This window comes from Tenrec ecaudatus, chromosome 1 (genome assembly GCF_050624435.1).
Source record: "Tenrec ecaudatus isolate mTenEca1 chromosome 1, mTenEca1.hap1, whole genome shotgun sequence".
Taxonomy (NCBI): Eukaryota; Metazoa; Chordata; class Mammalia; order Afrosoricida; family Tenrecidae; genus Tenrec; species Tenrec ecaudatus.
Window position 1 is genome coordinate 78,544,748 of NC_134530.1, and position 14,999 is coordinate 78,559,746.

At 57.6% G+C, this 14,999-nt stretch overlaps 1 protein-coding gene across 5 annotated transcripts in view; it reads right to left on the bottom strand.

Moving 5' to 3' along the window:
* LRP8 (LDL receptor related protein 8) overlaps nucleotides 1–14,999 on the bottom strand; it is an 87,924-nt gene that overhangs the window by 10,344 nt on the left and 62,581 nt on the right. For all 5 annotated transcript variants that reach the window (XM_075556378.1, XM_075556361.1, XM_075556354.1 and 2 more), the window contains 7 exons: nucleotides 13,819–13,993; nucleotides 10,348–10,575; nucleotides 5,147–5,265; nucleotides 4,835–4,974; nucleotides 3,420–3,561; nucleotides 1,859–2,011; nucleotides 748–972 (listed from right to left, as the gene is read on the bottom strand). In XM_075556378.1, coding sequence (XP_075412493.1) covers nucleotides 748–972; nucleotides 1,859–2,011; nucleotides 3,420–3,561; nucleotides 4,835–4,974; nucleotides 5,147–5,265; nucleotides 10,348–10,575; nucleotides 13,819–13,993 — 1,182 coding nt within the window. The remainder of the gene's footprint in view (nucleotides 1–747; nucleotides 973–1,858; nucleotides 2,012–3,419; nucleotides 3,562–4,834; nucleotides 4,975–5,146; nucleotides 5,266–10,347; nucleotides 10,576–13,818; nucleotides 13,994–14,999) is intronic.

Consider the following 14,999-nt stretch of genomic DNA (forward strand, 5'->3'; position numbering starts at 1 on the left):
GCCAGTGGTGAGACGCCCTGTCAGGGGGCTGAAGAGCACAGCTCCACCTGCCTCTCCAAACACTGGAAGCGGGGGAGGGTGAGGGGTGCTCAATTCTGACAGTCCCAAGTCACTGCTGGCAAAACAGGCCAAACTAGAAAGATGCGACCAGGTTGCTTGGTTTCTGGGCCATCCACGTATGGAATAAAACCAAACACCCAAGTGTTAAAAGACAGCCCATCCTTTGAAAGGAACTCCCCCTGGCAGGTAACTCAATTAAAAAGGCATTTGCTGGTTAATGAGACAGAACATTTCTAGCAGTGACAATTACTGCTCCTGATGATTTAGGAAGTGCTGAACTTAATTATTTCCAGCCCAGGGCTGGAAAGAGCCACAAGCAGGCCAGGCCGGCGTCTAATACTATCTGAGGAGCCTGTTCAGAGCTTCCGAAGATTCCAGACCTGGCGACACCCCGTGAAACACGGAGGCGCATGCTGGGTCAGCAGAGGGCTGTCAGAGCACTTTGGTGAGGCCGGCTGGGGAAGGGTGATGGTTCATTTAACTCTGCAGATGAGGAAAGTGGGGCTGGGAGACGGGCAGGAGTGCCAGGCCGGCGGGGGTGGGGGTTGTCCTCTGCCGCCCTGGCTTCCTCCCCCGAAGCATTTCGTATTCCTTTGTCTATGGTCTGAGTCCTTCTGCCCACACATTCTCCCATCCCGCCTTGCCTGGAACCCCCCCGGCCATGGGGGCGTGGGCCCGTTTCCTTACAGTGCTGTGAGTGGTTGCTGGTCGCGGGGCTTGCAGTGGACAGGCCGATGCTGGGAGCCCTGGGGACACTCGCTGAGCTTGGGACTGCGGCGGCCAGGCTGGACGTCTCTGTGCTGTGGTTCTGGTAGGTGGGGCTGTCGGTGGTGGTTCCAGGGACTCTCGTGGTGGCGGCTACTGTCCTCGTCACGGCAGAGGCTACCGTGGGAGTTGAGGTAGATGGAGGTGCTGGAGGGGAAACGCCAGACAGGTCCCTTGGGCTATGTGAGCTCTGCTGCTTTCCTACCTATGTCCTTGGCCTCCCTGGCTTAGACTCATGACCTCGACCTCCAAGCCTCAGTTCAAGAGCCACTTCAAAAGCCCCCTGGATGGGCAATGAGCTTGTCTGTAGCTGGCTGACTCTAGCACCTTGCCTACACTGAAGCCTCACTGTGGCTTGGTAGATGAGGATTGGCTGAAGCAATGCTGTAGAACTGTGTGTGTGTGGTGAGGGGGGAGGGCGGGGAGGAGCCACAAGAATCCGGAAGGAGTTTGCACCCATTGCTACACCGTCATGTTCACATTCTCTCTGGGCTCTCCACAGGTGGAAGTGGAAGTCTAGCTGGCACGGTCGACCTATGCTCACAGAAAGGCCTGGGCCGTACATCAAGATCGGGCAGGCGCTCAGCACTGACGTGGTCCAAGCAGTCACCCACGAGCCCCTCGCCCTTGCCACGTCACTAAAGGGCTTCGCTCTGGTAATCACAGCATTACAGGGCCTCTCTGCAGTGTCTTAGGTTCTAGCTGGAACAGAAAAACACCGAGTCCCTGCAGATGAATCACAGTGACCGAGCCATGTGTGTGTGTGTGTGTGTGTGTGTGTGTGTGTAAGGTTCTTAACCTGGGGTCTTCGAGGGGTTCCGGGAACTCCCTGAAACTGCTAAGAACATGCTGTGAATACAAGCATCCTTTTCTTGGGAGGAAGTAGAGACCGTCTTGGAAGGAAATGAAGAGGAGCCCACAAAAGCCCTGAGTCCCCGGAGAACCAGGAGTCGTCGGCGTCCCAGAGGCCAGGGGCCTGGAGCAGACAGGGCTCTGGCATCGCCTGGCCAGCTCTCCCAGCAGCGGTGCTTACCACGGTAGCATCTCTTCATGTCCGGGCCCAGCCACATGGTGTCTGGGCAGGCACACGTGTACTTGGGAGAGTGGCCCGAGGTCTGAGGAGCAGGAAGGCACAGGTACTCACAGCCTCCGTTGGGCTGGGCGCTCAGCTCACAGGCATCTGCAGCTAATGGCCGAGAGAGAGGGAGAGGGAGAGGGAGAGGGAGAGGGAGAGGGAGAGGGAGAGGGAGAGAGAGAGAGAGAGAGAGAGAGAGAGAGAGAGAGAGAGAGAGAGAGAGAGAGAGAGAGCGCGAGAGAGAGAGAGAGAGCTGGGGTCTGTGCTCCAGGACCACTCAGACTGGCCCTCTTTCTAAAGATGACCCCCCCCCACGCCCCCTGCTTGGTCAAACACTATTCCTCCCACTCTTCCTGAGCACCGGCCAGCACCAGACCTGACATGTTAGCCCCACGCGGGCACACGGTAACCAGAGAGGTGGCTGCTTCATCCCAGATGGACCGATAAAGACACCGAGGCTCCGGGAGAAGAACCAGCCCCACCTCTAGGCATGCTGGGGTCAGGCTGGAAATGTAGGGCCGCTCAGCTCCACAACCAGGTCCTGCATCTCCCACTTACATTTCTAGACTCGTATCAGGCACCGGTTTCATCTCCTTACCATCCTCCCCACCCCCTCCCCACTTCCCTCTGGACGCCAGCCCGTCTGTGCAGTATCCTGCTGACACGGAAGGGGATTTGGTGGCCCAGTGGATTACGTGTTGGGCTGCAAACCACACCATCAGCAGTTTGAGCTCACTAGTTGCCATGAGGGAGAAAGAGGAGACCTTTCTGCTCCTTGAAAGATTTACAGCCTCAGAACCCCAAAAGGGCCATCCTAGGGGGTCCTATAGGAGCGCGGGGCCCTAATGGACCTGATGGCGGAGAGCGAGTGACTGATTGGGGCGTGGACGACCCAGGGCAGGACTGACTCGCGCAACCGTTCCCAACCACCAGGCTGACTTTCTGAATGGCCCAAGGTACGACACAGACTTCCGCTCCAAGCTTCTTTAAGCGGTCACAGCCCCCTATGGGGTCACGTACCTGACCGTGGCGGTTGGGGAGACTGTGGCAACAGTGAAGCGTTTTCGAATTGACCAAACGTGAACACAAATCAAACGTCTCATGAATCTGAGAGGTCACTGGCAGTGCTTGCCGGCATTGCAAATGTCTTGGGTAAAAAGGGGCCTCGAGTGGGAAACGTTTAAGACGCCCCACTTTAGCTTACCCTACTGCACAGTGGGTACAAAAGACACCTGAGCCGCCTCCTCTCGGTTCTGCCGCCTCTGATACCACCAACCCCTTGGCTACCAGGGCTCAACGCGGACAGCGGCACATGCCAAAGGATCGGCCACACTACAGCAAGGTGTGCGGATTTGTTTTCATCCAGCCCGGTGACACACAGCTCGGGGACAAAGTGAGGTGCGTGACGTCACAGCACTCTAGGTCCCTGCCGTTCCCAGAGGGGTGGGGGTGGGGGGGCTGCGGAGACATGGCACAGGCCCGCGCACAGCCGGGGAGGCCAGGGCCAGGGCAGGCTCACCTCTGGGCTGCTTCAGCTCGTGGCAGATGACGATGTCATGTGGGTTGTTCAGGTTCTCAGCCAGGACGGAGATCTCCAGACCGTTCAGCCGGTTAGCACTGAAAATGGCCTCGTTCTCCAGGTCTGTCCAGAACACCCTGTCCTGTGGCAGGGTGCAGAGGCAGAGCAGGGAGAGCCTTGAGCGGGCACCCATGACTGTGGTCTGGGGCTTCCTGGCCTCAAACAGCTCCCACACCTCCCTGAGGAGTCCAGTGTAGGAGCAGTGGGCCCCTCGGCCTCCGGGCTGTGTCCATGCATGCTCTCCTGGTTCCCGACCGGCACAGGGTCACTCTGTGAGCCTCGGCTTTGGCCACAGGCCTGCTCGGTCATGCCGAGCGAAGCCTGCTCCCGGGCCCAGCAGGAACCCACGATGGAATGCCTCTAGTCTCTGTCGCTAGAACATGACTGGGGCCTGGGACCAATAGCTGAGGAGCCTTGGGAGCTACTGGGCAGTCCTCGCAGGGCCTCCTTCCACCTGCCTCTGGGTGTCTGCACATGTGAGCACACATGTGTATAAACAGAGGGGTTCATCTATGGGTGGACCCACGTTCGCAGGTTTAGCCATGCATCCTGGGCACACGCACATCACACGCATCCTCAGATGCTCATCCACACGCACAAAGGCACACGGTGCCCGCGGGACTTGTCTGAGTGCAACGTCCACGCTTGCACACTCACATGGGCCTGCACATGCAGGGACGCACACACGTACACAGGTGCACTTACATGCATGCGTTTGCACACACGTACCGGCATATATACGCGTGGGCATGCCCATGCGTGCCTTGTGAAACAGAGGCCGGACTTGGAGATGGGGTTCTGCCCACCACTGCAGAGCGCAGCTGAGCCTGCTGCTCCAAGCAAGCAGTGTCACAGGCTACCACGGACTGCTGTCCCCTCACCAAGAGGTGGGGAGCATTGGTGTGGGGTGTGTGTGGATGGTCAGAACACAGGAAGGCATCTTGTCTAGACACGTCACCTTCCTGGGAGCCTCGGGAGGACTGGGGCAATGTCTGATTCATGTCTATGTTCCCAGGGCCCAGCAAGGCTCAGGCTGTTTCCAGTAAGAAGCGGCCCTAAAGCAATGCACATCCCTCCTTCCCTCTTAGGCACCTCCTTCAGGAAGCTGGGGGCAGAGGACACCGACAACAAACACACGGGGTCTGAGGCATGCTCTGCGGAAGGGGCGCCCGAAAGGGTGCCAGGTGGACCCTAGGGTGCGAAGCCTCGGTGAGCCAGCAGCGCACACTCCGAGTACAGGGGGCCTCTCTGTGTTCCCCATTTGGACAAGTCTCAGGGACAAGGGCTCCATTTGAATCTGCCTCTCTGGGCTCTGGCTTCCCGGTTGGGCCATGTGGCTCCCCTACAGGGCTCACCTCAAACACAGCTATCCCAAAAGGGTGGCTCAGGAAGTCTGTGGAGGAGATCAGCATCTTCCTGTGGCCCCCGCTGAAATCGATGCCAGACAGCTGGTGCAGCTTGGAGTCCACCCAGTATAAGCGCTGGCTCAGCAAATCTTGGGGAGGAGGGGAGGGTCATGTGCCTGGGACTCTGCGCCTTGCCCTGCCCACCTTGCCAGGCCGGGCCAGGCAGGGGCCAACCATCAGGGGAGCAAGGACCCGGGCACCAAAAGCCAGGCCACAGTACTTTGGACCGCGGGGCTTCCAGTCCTCCAGAGGCAGGCTCACCCAGAGTGATCCCGTTGGGCCACTCGATGTTGTCCGACACCAGTGTCTGCCGCTCCACGCCATTGAGGCCAGACTTCTCGATCTTGGCCTGGCTCCCCCAGTCAGACCAATACATGAACCTGGCACAGAGAAAAATGTGGCTCCTGGTCAGGGGGAGTCTGGGTCTCAAGAGCACACAGCCCCGCGGAAAAGGCGAGGAAGAGCCTCTTCGGGGTCTGGCAAAGCCCGGATATCCTTTGGAATCGTACCTTGGCGCTTCAGCCTTACCTCAGGGGAGCCCCTGGGGAAGCCAGCCTATCTCTGCCGCCCCCCCCCCCGTCTGCCCTGCTTCCGGTGACCATTCTGCGGCAGTCCCCCCATCCCACTCTGCTGACCCTGCCACCCTGGGACGGCTCTAACTGGAGCCCTAGAATGCAGGGTAGGAAGGGCCCTGAACGCTGTCTGACTCCCCCAAGCTGCAGAGAACGTGGGTAGCCCACCCAGGGTCCCACAGCAAGGCCAAGGAAGAAACCTGTGCAGGGCGCCTCGCTTTTTCTCTGGAAGTGTTGGGTGCAGGACTTGAGCTTAGATTCTGGGCACCCCATTTGTAGAACCCTAGTAGTGCAGGGATTGTGGGCTGGGCTGCTAACTGGAAGGTCAGAAGTTTGAAACCACCAGCCACGCTGTAGGAACAGAGGAGGCTTTCTCTTCCCGTAAAGAGTTGCCCTCCGGCAGGGCAGTCCTACCCTCTGCTCTAAGGTCCTTGAGAAGCAACACAATGGTGGTGAGTTTTTTGAGTGTGATGGATGGCAGTGAAAACCCAAAATCCATTTGCAGAGACCCCCAAGGGGATTTTTTTAAGGCTCCAATGAATTAATTGTTTCTGACCTTTAGCCAGGGCGTGTCAACAGCTGTACCCTCAGGCAGAGCTCACTGGAAATGGTAGGGGCATGAGTGCTGACTCATGCCCCTGAGTCAGGCCGACTGCCCTGGTTGGAAAGCCCTGGACGGATCTTGGAAGCTCTTCTGCCAAATCTGACCCATGTGTCCCAATCATGGCTCTCTTCTCACTTTGCTCGTCCCTTCTGTCACTGTGACGCATTCAGCCACCACTAATCACGGTGTGCGTGTTTCCTTTATTCTCCATGTCCTATTTAAGTGGCCATGTGGCTCTGAAGCCCTGGAATTCATGAGAATGGTCTCCCTCATCCGGATGTCTTCTCTTCATCCTTTTTATGACTTAATAAATGTTCTTCTTGCAGTGGAGATTTTGCACCCCATAACAAAGCATACTGCATGCCAGGCATGGCAGGTGGCTCACCTGGGGGACTTACAAAAGCAGGGAGTCACTGTCCTGAGGGTACAGTCTGCAGAGCTTTGGAAATGAGAAAGACGCTGCCACTCCAGTGGCCTGCCCACCACCCAGTGTGGCCGCTGGAACACCCATCCGTCACCCACTCTCGGTGTGAACCCCAGCGACTGCCACTGGGCGGGGAGAAGAGGGTCTTGGCCTTGGCCAGCGGGAGAGGGGAGTGTGTGGCTGGCAGATCTGGGAGGGTGGAGTTGCGCAGCAGCTAGCCCTGAGGCAGCTGGGCGGGCAGGCACACCTACCTGGGAGCTGCCTCACTGGGTGACACCAATCCCATGAGGCCAAGCTTGAGCAGCTGCTCCTGTCTCCACTCCTTATCCCAGCTTGTTTGACGGGACCCCTGCCTGCCTCTCTAGGACTTTCCCACCACAGAGATGCCGTCTCCACTCTTCCCGGCCGCTGCTCTCTCTCCGCACAGTCATGTATGCACTGGAGTGTTGCTTTAATGGGCACTTCCCCCACTCGCCAGTGAGACCCTTCCTCTGGGTATTCTCCAGGGTATAGCTGGCACGTAAACCAGAACCAACCCACTGCCATTGAGTCGATTCTGACTCCTCTCGACCGTACATGGGGTTCCTGAGACTTTAAGTCTCTACAGGAGCAGGCGGTGGCCTGACCTTCCTACCCAAAGAGTGGGCTTGGGTTTGACCTGCCGACCAGACCAGGCAGGTAGCAGCCCAATGCCGAGCCCAGTCTCACCAGGGCTGCTTTGCATGACACAGAACCCACCCACAGCCATTGGGTCGATTCTGACACGCTGCAGCCCTCCAGGGCAGAGTGGACTTGCCTCTTTGGTTTCCAATACTGTGGCTCTTGACTGCAGCAGGCAGCCTCATCTTTTTCTCTCATAGCAGCAGGTGGGCTTGAACTGCAGACCTGTGGGGAGCAGCCCACCATGCCCCCAGGGCTCCTCTTGGAGAGCAGGAACCCACTGCCATCGATGACCTTGCACACAGGTTTCCAAGGCTGTGGATCTTCATGGGAACAGACAGTCTCATCTTTCTCCCAAGCAGAAGATGGTAGATTCGAACCACTGACTTTGCAGTTAGCTGCCCAACCTGTCACCCACTGTCATCAGGGCTCCTTAAGCACGGCACATTAAGTAGGTTCTGGTTTAGTGTGTACAGAATAAAGCAACAATTTCATTCTAGCCTCACAACAGTCCCGTCTTACAGATGGGTCAATCGGCTCGGAGGGGTTGAGCTCACTGAGATCACATGGCTACGAAGCCTGGCTCCAGGTTTCAAATGCAGCCGCTCAGACACCAGAGCCTGAATTGGCCTCTCGAGAAGCCTGGCATCCAGTCCAGGCCGATTCTGGGAGAGGGGCCTGACGGGGTCTCTGGGTACCTTCTGCTGCTGCTTCAGATCCACCCTGCACCCGTCTCCATTCTGTGTGTACACTCATCAGCTGGCCACACCAGTGGACCCCGCTCCCTGGTCTCTTGTGGGTTCAGCCAACCATTGAAGGAGCCCTGGCCGAGCAGTGGTTGTGCTCAGGCTGCTAACTGCAGGGTCAGTGGCGGTGGGAGCCACCGGCTGGTCTGTGGGAGGAAGAGGGGCTTGCTCCTCCCACCAGGAAGTAAAGTCTCAGGAACTCACAGGGCCGGCTCTCCCCTGTCCTACAGCGCTGCCATGAGTGGGCATCGGCTCGATGAGCGAGTCTGGTTTTTGTTGGGCAGTGAGAAGTGATCCCCTGGACTCCTGCACCAGAAAGTGGCCTCCGCCTGTCCCGGGCCCCAAGGTAACCCTCTCACCTTACTCTCTCCTTCTCAACTAGAGAATCCTCCCCGCTCTGGCCCCTTCAGGCCTCGGGGCGGAATAGGCCGCTGTCACTAGCCCAAAGAGTGAGCTATCCACCCCTGTATAAAGACCTACTTTTCCCCACCTTTCTCCAATCTCATACTTTAACGACAGTTGGCAGTACAGTTCCTGCTTCGGCTCTGGCAACAGGCCCACAGTGGACGAGATCGGGCTCAGATAAGAATTCTAACTCAGCTCACTGCCTGCAAGTCATTCCGACTCTCAGCAGCCCTGGAGGACAGGGTAGAACTGCCCCTGAGGGTTTCCAACTATAACTCTTTGGGGCCCCCCCCCACATTTTATTGGGAACTCTATAGATATAACAAGCCATAGTTCACTTAGATCACGCAGGACCGTACACTTGCTGCCACCGTCACTTTCTCCCCAAACAGCTTCTTTCTTCTTGTACTCTCTGGTATCAGCTCCCCTTTATCCTGCCCTCCCCTCTTTCCCTGCCCCCAGGAACCCTTGTTAGTAGATTAAGTAGGATTGTTATTCCCCTTTTCCCTCCCTGTAGCTTACACCACCCAGTGGACCACTCACCTGCCATTCTGCTTTGTTCCCCTCCAGTGGGGTTAATAGGCATCGTTGCTATCAGTTCTCCCCCCGCCCTTCTCCCTCCCTCTCTCTGCACCCTCCGGGAATCATTGCTCCCATTACAGTTCCTGAAGGGTCCATCTATCTTGGATTTCATGCATCAAACGATCTTAATTACACACCTAACACACGCAGTCTAACCGAATTAATGAGGTAAAACTAAGACCATCAAGATAGGGGGAGGAAATATTAAAGAACTAGAGGAAAGTCATGTGTTTCTCAGTGCTCTACTGCACCCTGAATGCATCATCCCTTCCATATGGCCCTTCTGTGAGAGACTGTCCAGTGGTCTTTCAGGTGGGTTTGGGGTCTCCACTTTGCCTATGCTCCTTCACGTCAATTTGACTGCTTGATCTTGAACTTCTGATACCTGTTCCCATCGATACCTCATGATCACACAAGCTCTTCTTCCACGTGGGCTTTGTTGCTTCCCTGCTAGCTGGCCGCTCTCTATGGGAGCAGAAAGTCTCATCTTCCTCCCGCAGTGTGGCTGGTGGTTTCGAACTGCTCACCTTGTGGCTAGCAGCCCAACGTGCAACCACTATGCAACCAAGGCTCTTGGGGCAAGAACATTGGGGCTTCAAAAACTCATGGCGCAATCTCATTATTTTTTATCTAAAAATTTCCATGCGCAATTGAAGGCCCTCGTACATGGCTTGGGGGCAGGACGTGGCAGACTAGCCCAGGGCTGCCTGAAAACTGATGGAGTGGTGGTCCTTCCTGAGGGGGCTACGGTGAGGGCCAGGGGAGGCGATCTGTACCCATCGGCAGGTCCTGAGCACCTGGCAGCCTCAGCCACTTCCCCGAGCCTAGCACATGCTCTTGTTTGACCCCACTGCCAGCTGCCCTCCCTGGAAGCAGGTCCCCTTGTCCATGTTGGAGAGGCAGGGAAGCTGCTGTAGAAGAAGCTGGTAGCCCTGGCTGTCTCCGGACACCAAGGCTCTGCTGAGCAGCCCCGCCGCACGACCCAGGTGAGGACAGAGCCGCGCATATGGTGAGGCCCCGAGTCAGTGGACAATGAGTTCGGGGATGGAGACTCAGAGTCTTGAACCTTAAACCTTGCAGGCTACCCTGCAGAAGAGGGAGGGCATATGCTTTATGCAGTGCTAAGAAGAGAGGAGGGCATCCCGAGGAGGTGGGTTTGGGAACAAGAGAAAACCAGCAACATCATCATCATCAACAGCCCATCTCACAATGAAACGAGCCCTGGGGGAGGCAGTGAACCCCCTGCCTTTGGAAGCATATAAGCAGCTGCCGGATGCCCACCTGCCAGCAGCCCCTGGCAAGACTCCCTGCCCCAGAGCAGTCCCTGAAGCCCTGCTATAGTGAGCCAGCACTGGCACCGTCCAGGGTGGACACTGTGACCAGTGCCTCGAGGACCCAGAGGTCAGGCTTTAGCGGATTGGGCGGGCAGAGTGGACATCCTCCCCAACCCATGGTTTGTGCACACTCACCCTCGCAGGGGGTCCACGGCGATGGCCCGGGGCTCGCTCAGGTCCTGGTTGAAGAGTGTGCGGCGGCGGCCACCGTCCACTGTGGCCACGGAGATAGTCTTGTTTCCCGAGTCAGTCCAGTAGATGTGCTTGTGGACCCAGTCGACCGCCAGGCCCTCCGGGGAGTGCAGCTGCTCGTCAATGAGGACCTCCTGCTCCGCCGGGTCGCTGGCCTTGTCCATGTAGGCACTACGAGCAAGCACGCTGGTCCACGCAGGCCCAACCTGGACCTCGCTCCTCCCCTCCCCCTGGGGCATGCTGGCCGGCAGCACTTAGAAGACCCTGGCTGGCTTCCTGCCAGCACACAGTCTCTGGGAGGTGCGCTTGATAAACCATGGGTTCGGCCCCTGGTTGCTCCTTGCAGCTCAGGGTGAGAGGGTGGCTACTGGCAGCCAGAGAATCAGAATCGACAGGATGGCGGTGAGTTAGGTTTGGTCTGGTGATGACAGGCAACCCTGGAGGCTAGGGCAACAGGAGTGGAAAGGGCTTTGAGTGAGCTCTCATCGACCCCAAAGGGACGACAGTCCTTCCAGGCCAAGGGGACGCACTCCCTCACTGCCACCGGGGAGAGGGTCACTTACGAGTATAGAACTGACTATGGAACAGATACAACTGACTATGGACAGGGTAGAACTGACTATGGACAGGGTAGAACTGACTATGGACAGGGTAGAACTATGGACAGGGTAGAATTGACTATGGACAGGGTGGAACTGACTATGGACAGGGTAGAACTGACTACGGACAGGGTGGAACTGACTACGGACAGGGTAGAACTGACTATGGACAGAGTAGAACTGATTATGGACAGGGTAGAACTGACTATGGACAGAGTAGAACTGACTATGGACAGGGTAGAACTGACTATGGACAGGGTGGAACTGACTACGGACAGGGTGGAACTGACTACGGACAGGGTGGAACTGACTACGGACAGGGTGGAACTGACTACGGACAGGGTGGAACTGACTACGGACAGGGTGGAACTGACTACGGACAGGGTGGAACTGACTACGGACAGGGTGGAACTGACTATGGACAGGGTGGAACTGACTATGGACAGGGTAGAACTGACTATGGACAGAGTAGAACTGACCATGGACAGGGTGGAACTGACTATGGACAGAGTAGAACTGACCATGGACAGGGTGGAACTGACTATGGACAGAGTAGAACTGACTATGGACAGGGTGGAACTGAATATGGTCAGGGTGGAACTGAGTATGGACAGGGTAGAACTGAGTATGGACAGAGTAGAACTGACCATGGGAAGGGTGGAATTGACTATGGACAGGGTGGAACTGACTATGGACAGAGTAGAACTGACCATGGACAGGGTGGAACTGACTATGGACAGAGTAGAACTGACTATGGACAGGGTAGAACTGACTATGGACAGGGTGGAACTGAGTATGGACAGAGTAGAACTGACTATGGGAAGGGTGGAATTGACTATGGACAGGGTAGAACTGCCTCTAGTGGTTTCTGAGACTCTGATCCCACACGAGTAGAAAGCCTTGTCTTTCTCCCTAAGGAGTAGATTATGGTTTTGAACTGTTGACCTTGTGGTGAGCAGCCCCATGCATTACCCACTACACCACCAGGGCTCCTGGGCCAAGGGAACAGGAAGTGCAAATGCTAGAGGGGAGAACGTCTGCAGGAGGGGATGGGGTGTTAGGCAAGGGGATTTGAGTGCCATGCTAAGGGGTCAGAGCGTTCTCTGGAAGAATCTAAACCGAGTCAGACGACACCGCAGGAAATGCAGAAGAGGTGGACTCTGGGCTGGGCTGGGAGGGGAGAGGTGACTGCTGGACCGTGAGCATGGAAAGGAGAGGCTGCCCACGTGGCAGACCCTGACGCAACGTTAGCAGGACCTTCCGGCTCCCCAATACTGCTTCCCCAAGGTTTCCCCTCCCCCTGGATGGCCAGTGTCCATTGTCAATCACAACCCTCAGACTCCCAAATCTTCACCCCGGACAACTCTCTCAAGCTCCGAACTATAAAGCCAGCCAGCTCCTGCCAGCTACCCCACAGACCCCTCACCTTCCCAAAGGGCTCCCCGCACCCAGCCTGGGCCCTGTCTCCCCCAGCACCTCCCGCCCATTAAGAAATGCCCATTTCCCTCAGAAATGTGTGCCATAAATCCTAACCCCTAGGAGCCCCGGTGGAACAGTGGTCATAAGTTGGCTGCTAACCGCAAGGCCAGCAGTTCTGCCAGGGGAGAGGAACAAGACCGTCTCTTCCCGTAAAGAGTCACAGTCTCAGGACCCCCGGGGCCATTTCTACCCTACCCTCCAGGGTCACCACAATCCAGGACCAACGCGTTGGCAGGGAGTTTGGTTTGGGTCTTATATTTGATGCCCGTGAGAGTGATTCTCCTTGGGAAGCAGCACTGCGTTCACTAGGCTCACGGGCATCTCTAGAGATACAAAAGGGATGAAAGGAGCGAGCCAGCAAGCAGGGCCGGGGCAGGTAGAAGCCATAAACACCACAAGCAGATCTCGGCACCCCCCCATCCCCCCGCCGCGCGTGGATGCCGACTCAGTGAACCCTGAAAGACAGAGAGGAAGGCTTCCCCCGAGTTCAGACGGCTAAGCCTCCTACACGGTGAGAAAACACGCGGACACGGCTTTAGAACAGCGGTGCAGGGACCCGGGAGGGAGCCCTGTCTCGCCCCCTCCCACCCAGGTCTGCCGTCAAACACTGCCCCTTTCAGTCCCAGCTGAGGGCGGGCAGGCTGGAGGTGGTCTGTGTGTGGGGAGGAAGCACCTAGCTGAGCAGCTTCCACCCACCCATACCACCAGCAGTGCTGTCTCATCGGCATTCCTGCCCAGCCAACCTCAGCAGACAGGTCATGCCCGCGCAAGGGGACCCCGACACATAGGCATTTGCAGAGGAGCTTCCTTGTGCGTGGGAGGAGACAACGAGACGGCTTTCCTACGTGGCAAAGTCCCCTGACCATGGTGTCATGGCCCGCCTGGAGGACCATGGTGTCATGGCCCACCTGATGCCCTCCAGGCGGCTTGTCCTGTCCTAGCTGTCATTCAGTGCACATCACTGTGCGCCGAGCAAGCTCCTCCAGGCAGGGACCAGGTCTGATGAATCACAGAACCTGATGCGCAACACACCACGTCTCCAAGCAGGCCTTCCAGCCCCTAAGCGGTTCCCGTGCCTGGCACTATCCTGCCAGGCCGCCAGAGGTCACAGAGGGCCCAGAGCTGCCCTTCCACGGGAAGCTCCACGTACTGGAAGGCCATGGGCTAAGTGCGGTGGATGCCACGTCCACTGTGATCCTGCAGCGCTTCCCAAGTTCCAGCGGTGTGCTGGGGAGCCTAGGGGCCGAGGGCGTACAGAGACCAACACCCTTCCACTCCTCCACCCGCAGCCTCCAACACAGCAGGCGCGGGTGCTGGGGACGTGTTGCCCACTCACCTGTAGATCTTGCGGTAGGAGAGGTCACACCAGTAGATGCGGTTGGTGGCCACCTCGACGTCCAGCGCCACGACGTTCTTGAGCATGGGGATGAGGCGCGAGTGGTCCCGCTTCACCAGGTCAATCCTGCGCACCTCGTGGCGGTTGGTGAAGATGATGGAGGGGCTCTTGCCAGCTACCAGGCAGGGAGGGAGGAGAGGATGGGGTCAGGTAAAGGCTCAGAGCCGGGGGTGGGCGAGTTGGCACTGGTTTGCTGGGTGAGGTGGGCCAAGCCCTTCCCAAGATGCTGCGTTCTCTAATCCAGCAAGGACGAACACCCCGACGCCCAGGTTAAGGCTGCAAATGAAGCAGGTGGGCGTGGAGAGCGGAGGATGCAAAGCATCACAACAAAGAGTAGAATTGTCAGTCCTTGCTGTTAGTTACAAAGACCTCTCAGATCTCTTAGGTCTCCCCATGTCCTCCTCTTGTGCTTGTGTAAGAGGTCTGCATAGGTGGCCCGGGCCTCACTCAAAACACCATCCTTTACTGCTCCGGGTTCCAGACACCGGACTCCATGTCCTGCCCTCACCATGGCCTTTGCCAAGGCCACCCCTCCACCTTGGACACATTTCTCCTCAGGAGCCAGCACCACCTGGGTGGGGACCCCTTGCTGCATCCAAGGAGCCCCCTGAGTGAGCAAGTGTCTTAGAGAGATGGCGGAGGCTGCTGGGTGGAGGGCGGACTGCAGGGCCGGGGGCAGGCTTGAGTCGGCGCAGAGGGCACCTGGAGACAGGGCCAGAGCAGAGGCAGGCAGGGCCGGGCGACCAAGGACCTTGAAAGCTGGGTGAAGAGGTCTGGACCCCATTTGAGCCAGCGGCAGGGGTAGGACATGGTTTGACAGGATAAGATTGTAGGGAGGCCGTCAGTGACCTCGGTATTTCTGGGTACTACTTTCAGAAGGCCACACTGTTCAGAGGCTCTGGGGGCCTCACCTGGCTCCCCAGCCAGTCTCAGGCACTGCCGTTGTCTGAGGGGCGGCAGCTTCACAGAGTCCAGCTGACACTTTCAGCTGCCCAGCTGGTCACCATCCTTGCGCACCTGGGCTAGGCTACTTTGGTTCCCAAGGTAAGGGTAGGGCCAGCACAGACCCGTGGAGGGTGCAGCAGGATGGGGTGGAGGAGAGAGAGAGTGTGGGCACACAG